Here is a 19,253-nt window from a genome sequence, read left to right as displayed (position 1 = left end):
GATGTCTTAATATATGGCGCATCAACCTAATTTAACTACAAGATTCTGTCAAAAATTTATCTTTTCTCTAGTTGATCTAAAGAGCTCTTTATTTTGAATTTTATTGTCCCAACAATTTTTAACATTCTTCTGCAAAACCAAATTTCTCAAGCTTCTAGTCTTTTCCTTTCTATTTTCTTATTGGTCTGTGTTTGACTGTCATAAGAATTCACTCCATACAAATATTTTAAAGAATATCTATCCAATCCTTAAATCTATATTTTATGCTAAAAATTTTTTTTTTTGCATGAAGGCCCATGTGGATTTTATAATTATTGCAGTACTTCATCCATTCTGTGTAGTTTACAGTCTAATTAATTACCTAAACTCAAATGCATTGTGTTATCGTACCATAATATTTAGTATCTGATTTTCTTTTTTCTGTTTCATTACATTACCTTTGTTTTCATTTTATTTTTCAAATTATAAGACAATAGTCTTATTATTCTGTGCAGTTCAGTATTTTTATATTTATATATATATATATACGTTTGGTTCTACTCTAAGAATTTGCTAATTTTATAAGCAAATCTCATCTTTTTTATTTCAATTCTTTGATAGTTATACAGTTTTCAAATGTTTCATTAAATTGCTCTTTTGTTTATTTTATGTATAAGTTCAAAAGTAACAGAAGTAGGCTGTATCTTTGTTCTAGTTCTTTGTGAAACAGATCTTGCCTTTCTTCATGTTCTGTTAGAACTGTTACCTCATTTTTATTCCAAGACTTATCTTAGTCTTTATCATATTTCTTTGTTCTCATTTTTTTCTAATTCTTAAACTTCAGTCTATATTTCACCATAACTGAATTATGGTCAAAGTCAATATCTTTTCCTGAGTATATTTTGCAGTCTGTAATGAGTTGTGAAATCCCTGTCACACCATATTTAATATATTTCAAACATCTGCTAGTTTCACTTGTGTATATTAAGATTTTTAAAAATACTTTAAGCCCTAATTTATAGTGAGAAATTACAAAAAAGAAGCCTATCTTTATTTTGTCTAGCCCATTATCTTTAACCATTTTACGTTATAAATCTGAAGAAATAAAAGTGTTTTCCTACAGTAGAATTCCAGTTTTCCAATATTATCTTGTTCGTTTCATTTGATATATTACACGTATCTCCTCAACTTTTGTTAAAAAGATTTATGTGTTAATCTTCACTGTTGTTGTATGCTTGGGCTTTGAATATGCTGTAATTCTGTGTTAATTTTCTAATAAGAAATTTTGTATATCTTTTCATTTCACTTCATAATTCCTGTAATATCTAGCTTTATCCTATCCATTTTTTTAAAACTATTATGCTTACTACTTTTATTTAAATTTTTAATATTCCATGATTTGTCTCAAAGAATATTCTTATATTCTCTGACTGGGGAATTATTTTACTTGATAGGAAGACATCATGTAAAAATTCAGATTTTCCAGGCATTAAATGATGTTAACCGCATTACATTTTGCTACCAACTTTTGAATTCAATAAATGTTAAGTAAGGACATAATTTGTAATTTGCTAATGTGTGATGGAATCATGTATATTGAATATTAGAATATTCAACTAACATCATTATATATTGTACTTTCTTTATACTGTGCATTAAGTATAATACATTAGGAAAATTAAATATTTAACTGAAGGTATATCTATATATATATAATATATACATACATATATATATATATATATATATATATATATATATATTTTTTTTTTTTTAAGAAATTACAAAATTACTATATAATAATATTGTGTAACAGTAAAATAATTAATATCACACATCACTATAATGTTAATTATTTTTATAATCTTATACTCTTTTTTTTTTTGTATAAATATTGCCTATTTTCTGTTTTGTACTATTAATATGTTTAATACTTTGTCATCTGTGATTAACCATTTGTTAATATTTCTATCTATTGATATGTTAATATTTTGTGAATGTATTTACTGTAATCAGCAAAATGCAAACAATGCATTAGAAAAAAATTACTAAAAATTAATTATATGATTGTTTTGCTATTAATAGTTATTACACTATTATTAGGCATTTAAAAAGCACTTAAGAAGCACATATAGTGTGGAGAGTTACCGAACATTTAGTGCTTATAAATAAAATATATCATTTACAACAGAATAACATTTTCTGTACTCAAAAATCAATCTCATTCCTTTTATCTCTTTTATCATATAAGACATCCATTCCTTGTCTACTACCCTGCTCATTTCATTATTTTCAATGATTGTTATGATGAAAATTTATTTGATTAATATCTATTCTGTTACTTTAAGTTCTTGTAATATTATTCATAATACTAATAAATATATATTTAATAAATATTAATTTATAGTCTGTTTACTTTGGTATTATTACTTTTTTAAAGGTGTTGACATCTGTTTGGTAGCATTCTAATTAATGTCCAAGTTGAGAAAGCAATATTTCCACTAATTAACATCATCATTTCAAGCATTTACTAACAACAGTTATGTTTTTTTCTCACTTTAATTTCTATTTATTTTGTAATATCTGTTTTAGGCTTAGAAGTAATGAAAATGACAGCTGTGGATTATGATGATCCAGAAGAAGGTTTAAATGCAGTTTTAGTGTACTCAATTGAAAAAAATGTAATAGAAGAAGATACAGGTTCACCAATATTTAGGATAGATCCAGAAACTGGTGTAATTACAACAGCTATATGTTGTCTTGATCGAGAAAAAACTCCTGATTATTTAATACAAGTTGTTGCAATGGATGGAGGAGGTCTCAAAGGTATAGTAATTTAATTATAAAGCTTTAATAAATTTAAATGATAAAAATATTTTTCTCCTTACTATCTTAATAAAATAAAATAATTGACTAACAGTTAAGTATAAATAAAAGTTCTCTCTCTACCTTTATCTTATCACTAAAACGTTTTTTCAGATCATCAGTAGCTTGGTTTCTTTTAATCAAAAAATTATAAACTGGTTATTTGTCTTATGCCACTTTTTCAGTTATATTAAAATGAATTTTTACAATAAATTAGGTAGTAACTGGCCTTTATTTTATTCGGATTAAATTCCATTAAATATTAATTATGAAATTAATATTTCATAACTTTTTAACTTTTTTTTTGACGATGCAAAATTACTTAAGCATAAAATAGAACTTAACTAAATTACTGTTCATTAACTGGGGATGTTTTGACTAAATGGATTGTTATTCATTCAGATACTTCATATGCCCAACATTTCCAAAGGTATGAAAGAATGTTTTTTTACCTAAGCGTGTTCTTGGGTGACTCTCTCAAGTTTCTGAAGAAAATGTGGTTTTATAATTGGATGCATTTAATCCAAAATCATTAATCGGTATTGTGCTGTTCCTATCCTGAGTTAAATGCAACAATTTCCTTAGGAAATCTAGGCAGAATGTTTTTCCACTAGATGGAGTTTTGTTTCATGCAACAGATGTATTGTCCTTTTTCATATCTTTGAATCCTTTTTACTCATTTTTGGTTGAATATATGTGTGTATATTCCATTAGATCCATGGTAAGGATGCAGGGACCCATTGTGTTTGTGGATCACCATCTGATTGGAGGGGCCTGCAGATTTGAACCTACCTAAAGATTCATTTCCTGATCAGTGGCTGTAATATAAATACTACTGCTTCAACTACCCGTTGGTTGAATTTTCATCTTTTTCTCATTATTTTAGTGCCATCAACATACAAAACTTGGCTATCTTAATGGCAGAACTATTTTTTAAGGCATCGGTTCTAAATTGTAGGAGAATAAACAAACCATTCATAAGCACAGAATTTGCTTTTATCATAATTCCTTCTTATTTCCTGTAGGTCTATCAGTTAGTTCCTTCTTTATTACTGATATGAATTCTTTATTCATTACATTAAACAAGAAAATTATTCTATAATAACTTTAAAAAAGAAAAGGAAACTGTCAGAAAAATGTTTACTTTTTTGTTAACTTGTGAACCTTACTGATTTTAAGTAAACTAATAATAATATTTATATAAATATGATATGTTTATACAGGAGATTAATATATGAATTATTTATTACCTGCTTTATTTTTATTAAATTAACTGAAATCAAAATATAACTCTACTGAAGTAGAAAACAGTAAACAATTTAACCTTATTATTACATAGAAAATTATATATCTATTTACATAGAAAAACGTTTTCAGAGGAATCTCCATCTTAAGTTTTCCTGTATTGTTTTTATACACTTTTTTTTTATTAAAAAATTAACTGTGAAAAAGTAGAATTAGCTACGTTAATTTTGTCAATTATTTTAAAATCATTTGTAAATAATTTGAAAATCAGTTAATCTCTCTAAATTAGCTTGTACAAGTTGCTATCCTGATAACAACTGTTGGTACTTTTCTGTTATTCCCCCCTCCCCAGTTTATTAAATATTTTTCATTATGGATCATTGGGAAAATGCTCAGTGATGTCGATTAGTCTACGTCATGCCACCTCAAATGACATTCGTTTCTCTTATTATAAACGTGCGACAGAAGAAAAAGCGATCCAATTTCTTCAAGATAGAGGAATCATTCACAAGACTAGAGTATGTAAGATGAAACACGAAATGTCTATGAAAATTCATGCAAAAAATTATCATTGGGTATGTTAAAAATGAAAGTGCCATGAAGAAAAACCAATTAGAAACATTTCACTGTGGATATAGCTAGAATTTCATAGACTGGGACGCTAGTCCTCATACTAAATGGATTGAAAGCCTTTGCAGAAATGCAAAGAGATGCAACAGACGTGAATTGGGTTCTCACTGTACTATGATTGATTCATATTTGTGTGAATTCATGTGGCGTCTTAGATACGGGATTGAGGACTATATCGACCAAATTTTGAAAGATATTGTTTCGTTCTATCCATTGAGTGATTGAGTTGTTTTTGAAAATGATTTATTTACGTAGGTTTTTAAATTATTTAAATAATCAAAACATTACTGTTAATTACTCAGGTTAGTGAGTATAGGTTAAGTTTGGTTAGATTATATTTTTGAAATAAGTAAATGGTTATATCGGATTATTGGGTTATTTCTCCAGCCTAGTTATTATTATTATCAATATTTCCTGCTACTCTGAATTATTTCCAGGTGAAAAACCTGCAAACTTTTGGGAGAGAGAATTGATAAACTACTATTATTTATAAGTACTAAGGCTATTTATTCATTAGCCTGATAATCTTCCTTTTAAATTTATATACATATATACTTTATATTCTTTTACGTCTTTTCTGTTATTGTTTATTTTATCTTTGTTATTTTAATTACTTATTATTGTTTAATTCAGTAATGGAAGTATTGTAAAATGAATAAAAAATCATATATTTTTAAATATATGATTTTTTTTAACTTTTGTATTATTATCTTGTTATTTATTTTATTTTGTTTTTTTTGTACTTTATACAATGTTTTTATTTTATTTATTCTATGTTGTAGGGTTATAAATTTCTAGTATGGGTTTAAAGTATACCTGTTTAAATAGTTCAACATTTTTTCAGTTAACTTTTTACTAAAGGTAATATCATTTATTTTTATTTTTTTATTTTAGTAATTATATGACAAATTGTAGCTTGATGTTAAATTTTATTCTTACAAATATAATATACTCTTTTCATAGCTTGTGCCTTCTTGGACTGAGGCAATGGTTATAATGGAAGATTAGATCAGGAGTATGGATGATGCGGTATTGTGGCATGTAATACAAGCACATATTACTATGCTTTAACTAGTTACAAAGGAGTCTTATTCTCTGTTCCTTGTTGTCATCCCATCCCTCTAACCATCTTGACATTGAATAGTGAAATACTAATTTGGTGAATGTGTGAGATACTTACGTAAAGTTAATTCAGACATTTTATTTCCATGACAGTAGGCAATGAAAAATAATAAAAATTATTATTTTTATGTGAAGCTGAGCAAATTTAAAAATATTAACCTTTTTTTGCTTAGGTGTGCAAACATAAACTTTATTAGCCATTTCTCATAAAGATATTTTGTATAAAAAATAATTTAATAAAAATATTTAATATGTTAAGTTCTTTCAATTTCTTAAGAGAAAAACAATTACAGTTAGTGCAGCATTTAGTAATGAAAGAGGGAAGTGGTTGTGTTTGATTCTTTAAGGCTCATTGCCTTAACTATTGATGTGTTCATTCTATCACTCATTGTTGACAGTGAATCTTACTTGATACATCTATTAGATTAGCTTTTCAGTTATTGATTTATTTTAAGCAGTGTAACCACAATTTATTACTTTCCTTAAGTTGTATGTATTGACTTTTACCACTGTTATTTCTGTATTAATTTATTAAACAGTACAAAAATAAAGTAACAGAATGTTAAAATTTTTAGCAAGAAATAACCTTACTATGAAAAATCATCCATCTTTGTCCAATTTTTAAAATTTTAACATACATTTTGAAAGAGGTGACAACTTATTTTTGTTATGAAAGAAGAAGAAAAAGAAAAGTTTCATGATTTAGAAAAGCATTATAGCATAGCCTAAAAATGGTTATAAAGTAAAAATTTTAATCCTTTTCAAATTTGTAGTATACACTTAATTTATATTTATTTTGTCTATATTTCACAAATATAGACAGAGAGATGTTGATAACAATAAAAATTTGTTATTATTGTTGTAAAATCAGTATTTAATTATATTTATTAATTTAATTTACACTCTTTATGTTATCAGTTTCACTTTTGTTGATTTATTATAAGATTCATTTTTTTCTTATTTTATCAGTTTTTAGCCTTACTTTAGTATTTTTTTAGATTAACCAATTTTCAGTGACTTCAATTTTTTAGTTGGTAAGACCATCCTTTTTGAATATAATTGGATATATTGATTTTAATCTCACTCTACTTTATACATTAGTACAATATATGTATAAATAACAAACAAGATTTGATTAAAAAAAAATACAGCAAATGCAGCTGCCAAGTATCACCCATTGATAAGACAGGAAACTTTAATACCAGAATCAATACAATATGTCAAAACTTAGTAATTGTGAGAAACAAATTTCAACTTATTCAATGCATTCAGTTGGTTTTGAGCTATGGTTGAGAGAAGTTTTTTAAAGTGTGTCATAAATCATTGATTGCAAACAACACATTAAAATGAAATTATCTTTAAAAGTGCTAAAGAAGCACACAAATTGTTAAAATCAGTTTATAGTGATTCTGCAGTGACCATGAAGATAGTTTATTAGTGGTTCAACTGATTTCTTGATTATTGTGAATCAGTTGGAAGATGAGAAGATTAGGGTGTTCAACATTAAAAACCCAAAAGAATGTTGTAAAGGTAAACAAATTTTTTTAGATTAAACAGGTAACAGACTATTAGGGAAATTTCTGATGATCTGTGTATTTCTTTGGTTCCATTTAAACGTTTTAACAACAGATTTGAACATGACATAAGTGATTGAGAAATTTGTTCCTACTGTTTGTTAGTTGAAAAAAAAGCAACACTATTATTCAAATTTCATTAGAGAGTTGTGTGATTATGCTGCTTCAGATTACACCTTTTTAATAAATGCCATCATGAGAGACTCAAAAACTCTTCCTTAAAGTCAAAATGATTTTGAAAAGTTTGAAGTGATTAAGGATATAGATGTCCTGTCTAGAGGTAGCTATGGTAACACAACTAAAGACACTTACCGAAGAAGACTTCCAGAACAACTTCAGAAAGAGGCAAGATGGTGAATTATGTATGTTTGAAGTAAAGGAGAGTACTTTGAAGGGTAGAAATGTTTAAAGTCTTTTATATGATAATTATTTTTAATTTAAACATATATAATTTTTTTTTTATTGCACTTTTAAGTTTCTGGATCTACTTGCCACAACCTTTTATGCATATTTTATCTCACATTTCTCTTTAAAAAATAAGGTGTAGCAGCATGCCTTAAATAAAAATCAAACATTTTTGTATATATTAAAGAATAACCTCTCTCCAGTTTCTCCAAACATTAGTAGTAGTTTGTTATCTATCATTTTCTTTAGTTACAATGGTGATATTTGATAAATCATTAAATAAGTCACCATCAGGGAGTACTTTACACCCAAGGTGGGGGAATTCATTTTAATGTAATATCTAGAATATTGCAATTATATTTTTTAAAGTTTTTAAATATTACTTTAGTATTCAGCAAATAGTAAACTTATTAAATATTATTTAATCTGCTATTACAGGTACAGGTACTGCATCAATACGTGTTGAAGATGTTAATGACATGCCACCAATGTTTACTAAACAAGAGTGGATTGCTGAAGTTGATGAGATGGATGGAGATTCAATGCCAACAAATGATCGTCCTGTTCTAACAGTGACTGTACATGACGAAGATGAATTCAATTTGTTTCAATATAAGGTGAAATAAATCAATTCTGTTTGTATGTGATTTTAAAACTTATTTGGTTATTCATCTGTTTAGTAGTGTTAATGTGATTTATTTAAAAGAGAATTTATGTTTTATAATTATGAAACAATAAAGATTCATATTTGTTGATTTGTCAACAGAATGTACTTTACTACTTAATCATCGGATAATTTAATATTAACCTGTAAGTGTTCATGAAGAATATTAATTTTGTAATGATAATCTTTCATATGATTCTATTGTTCTAAGTAATCAGTTAAAATTACTTTTATGAATATTCAAAATTACTGTACATACAGAGTGTATTACAAAGTTCTTCTGGGATTTTCATAACCTATCCTACTCTTGAAAATAATGGAGAAAGATTATATAAAAATATGTCTTAAAATGCTCCGTCTGCCAGTTATTACTAGTAAAACATTTTGCCCAGATTTCAGCTACTCCATTGAAATGAGTTTGTACTGAAATATTTAGTAGTTAATTAGCAGAATTAATGATTTCTTATAGTTTTTGATCTGAAAAATTGAATAAAATAAGTCCCGGAGCTATAAATGCGATAGTTTTTGAGAAACCTGGGATGAAAATCAATAAATTGGAGTAAAAAACCTTGTTTTTTTATGTTTGATGAATAATAAGTTATTATTCATAACTTTGTTAAATGGGTAATAAACACATAAAAATTTTAATCAAAACTTGAAGGGAACTTAAATCTGAGCAAAATGGTGCAAGGTTAGTTGAATAAAACAAATAAAAATTTGAATTTTATTTAAAAACGGTGCATTACTGTATTACTACATTTGTCAGAAAAGTAGTTAATGTAAAAAAAACAATTTTTTTTTGGTGATGTAAAAAAAATTATAAAAACAAAATTTACTGTTAAAAATTGTTAAAAGATTTTAAAAAAATTGAAATTATACAATTATAAAATAAAAATTACTTAGATAATAATCTTTTTATTAATGACAGAAGAACAATAAATTATTTTTTTTTTGTCTTCAGTCATTTGACTGGTTTGATGCAGCTCTCCAAGATTCCCTATCTAGTGCTAGTCGTTTCATTTCAGTATACCCTCTACATCCTACATCCCTAACAATTTGTTTTACATATTCCAAGCGTGGAATATTTTTTTAAATAATAAATTATTTAAAAAATTATTATTTCACAGTTTGTAATAAAATAATAGCAGCTGATCAACAATCTATAATATTGTATTAGTATTGAAATAATTCTGTAACATACATTAAGTATATCGGACACTGTCAATTGTTATGTTGTCAGTGGAGGTTTTTTTGTGAATTTTAGTCTGAATGTGATTGGTTTGCCAGTTAAGTAATACTGTACTAATTTACAATAGAGAAATATACTGATATGGTATTCATTTTGGGTGTGTGTAATGGTAATGCTACAGCTGCTGTGGTAGAATATGAAATGAGTTTTCCGAATCACAGGATTCCATATCCCAAAACAATTAGCACGACTTTTCGGAATCTTCGGGAAACAAGTTCACTACCTAGTAATTGTACCAGCTATGAACAATCTGTCCAACGCAATGCTGTCATTTATGAAATTATGATCGATGCAGTTGAGTGCAGTCTAGGTGTCAGTACACAACGTCTTTCTAAGTGGATCGGAGTTTCACATTCAATGGTTTGAAGGACACTTAAAACACAAGTTTTTTCTGTCCCTGTTCATAATCAGTTGTTTGTATACAAAACAAAAATACATTTGTCTGAGGAATTAATTGTCCGTATTATGGATGCTGCTGAGCAACTTAAGGACAACCCTGAAAAACTAAAAAGAGCAACAAAAGCAGTTCAGAAGCATGCCAAGAAATGTGTTGAAAATGGCAGGCTAATTTTTAAACATTTATTATAAACTAGTATATACAATTTATTATAAACTAGTATACACTAGACATGCGTGGTACATGTCTAGTGTATTGTTTCTAAATAAAATTTGAGTTTTTCCAACTTTTCTTTGTTTTATTTTACTTATCTCGAACCATTTTGTTCAGTATTACATTCTCTAAGTTTTGTTTAAAATTTGTATGTATTTATTACCCATTTAACAAAGGTATTATGCATCAGGACCAGTTATATTCAATTTTTCAGCTCAAAAACCAAAACAAATCACTAATTTTGCTAAAAAATAGGGATTTTTAGCACTAACTAATGTAAAAGGAAATTCAGTTCGACCTCATTTCACTGGGATAGTTGAAATCTAAGCAAAATCTTTCACTAGCTGTAACTTACAAATGAACAATTTTAAGACATGTATTTATCTGAAATTTTTCCATTATTTTCATGAGTAGAATAGGAAATAAAAGTTTCAGGAGAACTTTGTGATGCACTCGGTGTAAGTTTAACTTTTTTAAATTTCAAACTTGATGCTATTAATTAATAATAATAATTCTTTTATTTGACTTCATATTTATTTGTAAATTTTATCATTTCAGGTTGTAGAAGGAAGTGGATATGGTGCTGATAGATTTTTTATGGTAAGAAATCCTGATGGTACAGGATCACTTAAAATAGCTAAACCACTGGATTATGAAGATCCTTTACAGAGAGCTGGATTTCGCTTCAGTATAGAAGTTAATGATAAGGTAAGTACGGAATATAAAATGTTTAATTGTTTTTTCTGGTATTATCTTTTCTACAAAAAAATAGTTTTAGTAATTGTTTTTTATTATGTTTCTAAATTCATTATATTAGATATCTTAGTAAAAACTGTAATGTAAGACAAAATTTAAAATTAAATTATTTACAGAAAACAAGTAAAAATTTTTGCAAAGAGTGGGATTAATAAATACTTAAAATTTAATTGATTGCCAAATAAAAATGAATAAAAAAGTATATCACTGCATTGAAACTGCAAGGTAGAAATTATTTCTCTGATTTCTATGGCTGAGTGGTATGTGCCACCCCACTAGAACTTTCTGGGTATAAAAGAGTCAGGCTTAAAATTTTTCATATATTAAAAAATTCACCTGTCCTAAAATACAAATTGTTGTAATGGACCATCAGGCAATTATTGCCAATATGAATAATTAAATGTATTTTTTACAAGTTAATTTTCTAGAAGTATGTATTAAAATATAGAGAGAATTAACATACATTGCATTTAATGCCACACACCATAGTTTAACAACTTGTAAGTAAATAGTCATCTAAGGAATTTTTTAACGTGAAAAATGCCATTTTTGTGTTATGAATTAGATACTGCTTTTACTTATAATCAAACTGTTTCGCCCACTTGGTATTTATCCAGACAACTTTCAGAATTCAGAAGTAGTGTTCAAATCTTAAAAATAATTTCCATTAAATTACAATATCATAAACAGATCAACAAAGAGTGCTGGTAGCACTTACTATAATTTATTAATAGTTTCCAACAGGTTGCTGTGGTATGTTTTTTTTTTTTTAGAAAATACTTGCCAGTTAAGAATAACCTTCCTAACAAATAAGTGGTTTAGTAATTATAATTTAGTTGCAGTAACACAATACATTATTTAATTTATGATTCAATCATGGTAAAGTATATTATATTTGCAATTACAGAATTTTTTATAATCATGTTTATTAAATATTTAATATTAATGTTGATTTCATATAATACATTATTTAATACATTCACTAATATACCTGTAACTTTTCAGGCTTGAGTATTTTTTACTCCTTCAATTTTGGAAGGTTAGGGGAAGTTAAGAATTCTTTTATTGTTAAGAATTTAGTATTCACATGATCAAATTTTTAATAGTATACTCTTCCCTTGTGATTTTTATAATAAGCTTTTCTTTGATTATAACCAGAAAGTAATCTTTTGTTGGGTGAGCTTGTTTGGGCAACATCTATACACCATCAACACAATGCAATGACCTTGCTGGCTTAAGAAATAATTCTTTATTTATAGAATATTCAAAAAATAGTTATAAAAAGTACCGTATATTCAAATAATAGGTTTTACCTAAAATTAGACTGTATTAGTTTCAGAATATTGCTGGAACAACTTGGTAAAGATAAAACTGTTGAAGTCTAATATACTAAGTAAAAATATATCCAATGATGAAACTATTAGTTACAATTTACACATTTTGAATAGTTTTTTTAATATTTTTAGATTTTAGATACTTTCATTATGGTATGAAGATTTTATTAGAAATATGTTCTACTTATGTTTGAATTCTTTAAATAGAATAAATTTGGGGTTGGATTTTGGCTTATAACTTTATTTTATGATTTTCAAGGGTAATAATTGTGTCCTATCAACTGTTGTTTTAGATCGATGAAAATGATGAAAAATATCATGTTGCTCAATCAAGAGTGGTAGTAAAATTACGAGACATTAATGATAATGCCCCTGAGTTTGAAAGATCTGAAGTGGAAGTATCTGTAAGAGAGAATGCAACAATTGGTAGATTTCTTGGAAGGCTTCATGCTACTGATCCTGATGAAGGGGGCAACACAAAAGTAATATATAGTATAGATCGATCAACTGACCCAAAAAGACAATTTCGAATTGATAAAGAGGGTACTATTACAATTCAAAGAAAATTAGATAGAGAAAAGTCAACTAGACATGAGGTATGGTTTTTATATTTCTTATTTATTTGGCTTGAACCCAAAGTTTATTTAGTGATTGTTAGTACAATGAGAAAACCTGAGTTTATTCATATCTTATCCACAAGAAATCTATGCATCTTAAACCTTATTTTTTAAACCTATTTAAACCTTCACTTTTATTATTAAACCTTCATTTTTTAAACCTTCGTCTTTTCTTAATTTATTTATGTGCTTTAAGAAAGCTATTTGAATATTTTTCAACTATCTAAAAAAAGAAAATACACCAAAGTTTTAGGTCATTCTCAAACACTAAATATATGAGGTTGTGGCATGTTTAATTTCAGAAAAAAAAAAATATTGTCCTTTGGATTATATAATCTCAACTACATTTGGAAAAATCAATTAATTTTCAGACTTGGTTCAAGAGGTTCACAAATTACTACAGATTAAAAGAAAATGTTATTTTCATATCAAAGAAACTCGGCAAAAGAGTTCAAATGATATCACTATTTTATTAATCCCAGAAGCTTATATCTATACATGAATATATACCACCTAAATTTAATTATTATATGAACTATTTTCCTGCTGAATGGGACAGTACATATAACTCATTATTTCCTTGGAAAGTGGAACATTAATTTGTTGCTTTACACATTCTTTGCCAGTTTTTTTTTATAACTGTTGTATGTGTAAAGCACCTGTATTTCAGTCAACAATAATCCCAATTGGTTTTTCTGCTAGCAATGATATTTATTTTAGGGTTGGATTCTCTAGTGAATAGAGTGAAGATGTCACTTATAGAACTAAATATTTCCTAACTTTTATGGATTTGGTACGCTGATGTTAAACAGTATTTTTAGCTCGGTGAGGATTGCATCAGGGAACTATTTTATTTATCATTTCTTTAGTAACCCTGACAAGGTGTACTTGTTATTTCTTAGAATGATATGAGCTATATAAGTTATGTCAGAAGGTCACTGATAATGTTTTTGTTATGGTACTTAACAAACATCTATGAATTATTATAATTTGTCAATACTCAGTACATATTTATTAAATATTATTCATCACATCACTTAAAATTTATTTGAGTAAATAATGTAAACTTACATATGGTAAAAACAATTTATACTGAGAGTAAAAAACACAACATTGTTTTTAATACATAGTTAACGTTATTTACTAGAATAAATTTTAAGTGTTACAGTGAATATTTAATAAAGCTATATTGAGTATTAACAGATTATAATAATTCATATTTGTTTGTTAAGTACCATAACAAAAATGTTGTACGTGACCTTCTGACATAATACATAACTTAATTCTATTAAACATAACTTCTAAAAACAGAAATTTCATTAAATTCTCAAAGAATCTAAAAAAAATAACACAGATTAAATTTTCATAAAAGTGACTAAATAATTTAATTTTCTAACGTTCCGTATAATGACATTAATAAGATATGATGATGAAGTTCTTCCTACATAACTTTAATTTCAGCAATATCAGGTCCAAAAGATTCAATAATTCATCTCCAGACTGAACATTTGTAAGTGTATTTTCATCAGTGTCATCAGCTTCACTTAATTATTGAAAATAATTCATTAACATAAAATAATAGTGTCTAAACTACCAGTAAAATAAAAATAAAAATGTTAGAAAAATTCTTTTCTACAAACTTAGGGTTGAGTAAGAATCTGTCATTACTTTTGAAGTAAAAACAAAATCACTACATTTATAACTAAAATTATCATACAGTTACGTAAAATAAACAGTTACAAAATAAACCCTACTTTTATTGAAATGAATGTCAACACACTCATCAGTTATTTCAGAAATGTAATCTTTATTGTAAATGTAATTTCTTGGGCTGTAAAATGTGGTATATAATAATGCTTCAGACTAATACTTAGTATTCAGTGAATTGAATCAACACAAATTTGATTCAATGAGATATTTATAAATATCAGTAATGTTATAAATTACATGATTTAAAAAAAGTGTCATGTCAGACATCAATGAATTAAATAAGAGTCACCAGACATGAATATCTCAATAGCCATATTCTTAAGATTAATAAGGAGTATAAAAATAGAATCTGTTGAAAGTTTAGTCATGTGAAAAGTAATTAAGTTTAAGAAACAAATGAGTTAAAAATAAATTTTTGGATTGTTGGTTTGGGAATATATTTATAGAATATTCTCAAATTGGAATGACATAATATAGATTTATGTGCCAATTGTGATGTAATGCATCTTTTTCTTATTTATTGGTATATGACCAGTTAAAATCATTAATTGGCTTTCTATTAAATTTTCAGCTATGTAAATAATTAAAATAACTACAATAAAATAATAACTTTTTTTTACATTATTTCAAAGATTTGCAAAGATTTATTGTTTTCTATTTATTAGTAGTACTAAAATCAGGATCAATATCACTGATTAATGTAAAAAGTTTTCAAAGATTAATGTAAAAATTCTTGTAACTTTACTCATATTTGTTACATGATTTAATTATTATGTGTAATATTCATTCCATAATGTTTAAAAAATTATATTCTTGTTTGGAACTGTATGTATCCTTTTATGTATATAGTAGTAGTAACATTAAAATTTTACTAAGTGTCTGGGGACATTTTTTAATTTGTGTAAATGAAGAACTCATATTGAATGAATAAATATACTGTAGACTGTATAATTAATAGAACATGGTTAGGATACGAGTATAATACTAACTAAAGTACATAATTCATTAAACTACACAAATTCACTATTGTATAAATTAACAATAATAAAAATATATTATATTCAATTTGAAGTGATGGAATTACAAGTTTCACAGAAAAGTCAACATGAAATTGTGATAAAATATAAATTAATGATTGGAAATGTGAAAAACATGAAAAGCTTATTAAATTTCATTTTATTTTTCACTGTGAACTATATTTATTAATTAATAACCTTTAATAATAAGTACAGTAATTCTTAACATCCCAAAGTTTTAATTCATGCATAATTGTTTACTTCAAAAAATGTCTTGATGGCATATAATTGTGGATTTAGTACAGAATGGTGGGGGAAGTTGGTTTTTTTTTACTATTATTGAATTAAAATATAATAAAACGTTATATTATATATACATAGTAGCAGTAATTGTTTAACTTATAATATTTTAAGGGTTCTCAAATGTATTAGTTAATTTCAATTTATAAAAAAAATTCAGTATAGCTACTTTTTTAAAATGTGTATTTTATATTCATTTGTAATTTGATATTCTGATTTTAAAAATTTCTCTACAAGATAACATAGTTAATATCAGATAAATTTGATTACTGTAAGCTACAATATTTATACACTTTTCAGATAAAAGTTTTAGCAGCAGATAATGGAATGCCACGTAAAACAGGTTCAGCAACAATGATTGTATTTGTGGAAGATGTTAATGATAATGCTCCAGATTGGATAGAAGATTACCAACCAGTCTTACTAGAAAATTCACCACCTCAAAAAATTATTACTTTGAAAGCTAAAGATGCTGATGATTATTTAAAAGGAAATGGACCTCCTTTTAATTTCAGAATGGATCCTACTGCTGATGTTATTATAAAAAAACTATTTAAACTGGATTATAACAGTAGTAAGTATTTATATTTAAGAGGTGGTATCTGAATTTTCTTGGACTAGGTCTAAAAATGATAGTCCTCATCAAAGTAATCTGTTGGAAACATATACACTAATCCCAATGCCTCTTTCTTGCACCATAAGCACTTGCATTGTATTTCCTTTCCTGAAGGCCTCAATACTGCCTGCAAATTTCTTTTTAGATGATAAAAAGCAGAGGCCTTTTAGCTTTAATTTAATTTCAGAAAACAAAGGAAATTCACAGAAATCTTGGTCAGGAGACTGTGGAAAATCTGTGATGACTACCTTGTGGTCAAAAATTACATTGTTTTGAGGAAGGTACATTTTCATGGTGCAGCAACACCCTGTTTCAGTTTTTCCACAGTTCTGTACTTTTTCATCACACATCTACTCTTAATATCTTTAAAACATAGTAGTAATTGTCAGAATTTACCATTAACACCAGAAAGAACAAATTCTCAATGAACAATGTGCTTAATATAAAAACCACAACTATATGCTCTCTTGTACTTCATACTCTCTTTGATTTTGGTGACTGTGCTCTTCACTTTGCTATTGTTGCTTTATATCCAGATTAAAGCAAAACACCAAACTTGTTACACATGATGATTGTAGATGAAATTTTGACTGTTTCTATCATTTGAAGCTCAGTGCAAATCAACATGCTGCTTTTTTTTTATTGAATGACAATTGCTGTAGGATGAATTTTTCACAACATAATGAGTGTTCTAGTCTTCGATTAAGATTTCGTAGCAAGTTTCATAACTAATTCATACCATGTCACACAATTTGTGATGGTTCAGCAATGGTACTTTGTGGATAAGTACTGAATTTTTTTCCAGTTTTCCAGTATTATTTTGGTGGTTGCTCTCTCTGAGCAATCATCTTTTTTAATTTTCTTCTGTCTTTGAAACATGCATGTTATTAAAAATGTGATTTTTTTACTGTTTTTAAAAACCTGTTGAAGTATTTTGATATGTTAGTCAATTTACAGAGTATTTCACACAGTATTTGATGCCAGCATATTACTTGTATTTAACATTTATCACATACTTGTACAAGCACAAGATCATAACGTCATTTGTAATGACTGAATATATATGTACAATACAACACCACATTGGAGATTGATTGAGTAGGCTTGGAAGTAATGCCTAAAATTATGACAAAACTGTCCGATTTTAGTACTTTCACTCCAAGCCCAGTCAGAAACCATTTTGATATCACCTTGTATATTATGCACATGTAAATTTTTTTTAGTTTTATTATTTTTTTTATAATTAATTCACATAGGCTTAAAGCTTGTGTTTGGCAATATAGACTGAAAGAAGTAGGATCAGAGTCCTGCTTCAGTCTGAATAGGTCTTTCTTATAATGAAATTAAGAGGGTAATAATGAAGTCTGAAATTTATTTACTTATCATTTTTTCCTTGTTATGATAATAAGATAATTGAATTTTTATAAATGATAGACTTAATACAACTTTAATTTAATTGTATAGGAATAATATATATTTATATAGACAGGAAAATTGAGGAGGAAAGGAAAATAACTTGGGAACTGATTATAGAGCCTGAAATAGGAAAAAACTTCATACAAACATATATATGTCTAAAATGCTTTATCGAGTTATGGTTAATAAAATATTTCACCCAGATTTCAGTTCCCCTGGTGAAATGAGGTCAAACTGAAAATTTTAAGACCTTTTATAGAAGAAGTAAACTTGATGGTTTCTTATGTTTTTGACCTGAAAAATTTAATAAAATAAGTCCTAGAATTGTATCTCCTGTAGATTTCATGATATCCAATGCAAAACAGAAAAATTCCGTGATGAAAAGCTACTTTTACTAGTAACGGTATAGAAAACTCACCAAATTCACATCAATTGTCTGAAGAAAACCCGTATCACATGCTGTAATTGAAACATATTTCCAGCAGTGATTTTCAATGAACGTTTAGTGTGGCATGATCAAAAAACAATTAATAATCTTTCATATAGAACAATCTGTTTTACAAGGAAAATTATCTGAGATTTTTAAACAATGAATTTTTTTATTGCTTGAGAATTTATCATTAGTGAAACTAATGAAATGTATATCAACTTAATGAAGCACCAATATGTTTCACAAATAAGTAAGACAATTCTTAAATAAAAAATTTACTGTTATTGGATTGTATGTAGAGGGCTGGTAAATTGGACCTAGATCACTGGACGTTACTCCCTTAGATTACTGTTTATGGGGATGGATGAAATGGGAGGTCATAACAAAGTAGTTTTGGACAAATTGTTGTATAAACGTTTTTCCTTATTTAAAGCTCTAGAACCAGTTCCCAAATTATTTCCCTTGCTTTCTGAATCACATATATGTATGTGCAACTGAGTGTGCGTATGTGTGTGTGTTTATATATATATATGTATCCTTTTTTTATATACACACACACTAGCGCTTGCTCATTGCAGAATCATCCGTGATATAAATGCAGCTTCACCTACAATATTTTTTTTAATAGCAGACTTATTTATTCATAAATATAAATTATTTAATCAAGAATATTGTTTTTAGATTTTCATTAAATCCATATGGCGGCATTTGATGA

General features: G+C 26.8%; 1 protein-coding gene across 1 annotated transcript in view; it reads left to right on the top strand.

Moving 5' to 3' along the window:
• LOC142329197 (neural-cadherin-like) overlaps positions 1-19,253 on the top strand; it is a 238,817-nt gene that overhangs the window by 173,237 nt on the left and 46,327 nt on the right. Inside the window, exons 6-10 of the mRNA XM_075373595.1 lie at positions 2,572-2,805; positions 8,259-8,437; positions 10,902-11,051; positions 12,727-13,029; positions 16,377-16,647. Of these exons, the coding sequence (XP_075229710.1) occupies positions 2,572-2,805; positions 8,259-8,437; positions 10,902-11,051; positions 12,727-13,029; positions 16,377-16,647 (1,137 nt within the window). The remainder of the gene's footprint in view (positions 1-2,571; positions 2,806-8,258; positions 8,438-10,901; positions 11,052-12,726; positions 13,030-16,376; positions 16,648-19,253) is intronic.

The sequence above is a fragment of the Lycorma delicatula genome, chromosome 8 (assembly GCF_047948215.1).
Source record: "Lycorma delicatula isolate Av1 chromosome 8, ASM4794821v1, whole genome shotgun sequence".
NCBI lineage: Eukaryota > Metazoa > Arthropoda > Insecta > Hemiptera > Fulgoridae > Lycorma > Lycorma delicatula.
The sequence above is the reverse complement of the archived record's forward strand: the minus strand, read 5'-3'. Positions and strand labels throughout refer to the sequence as shown.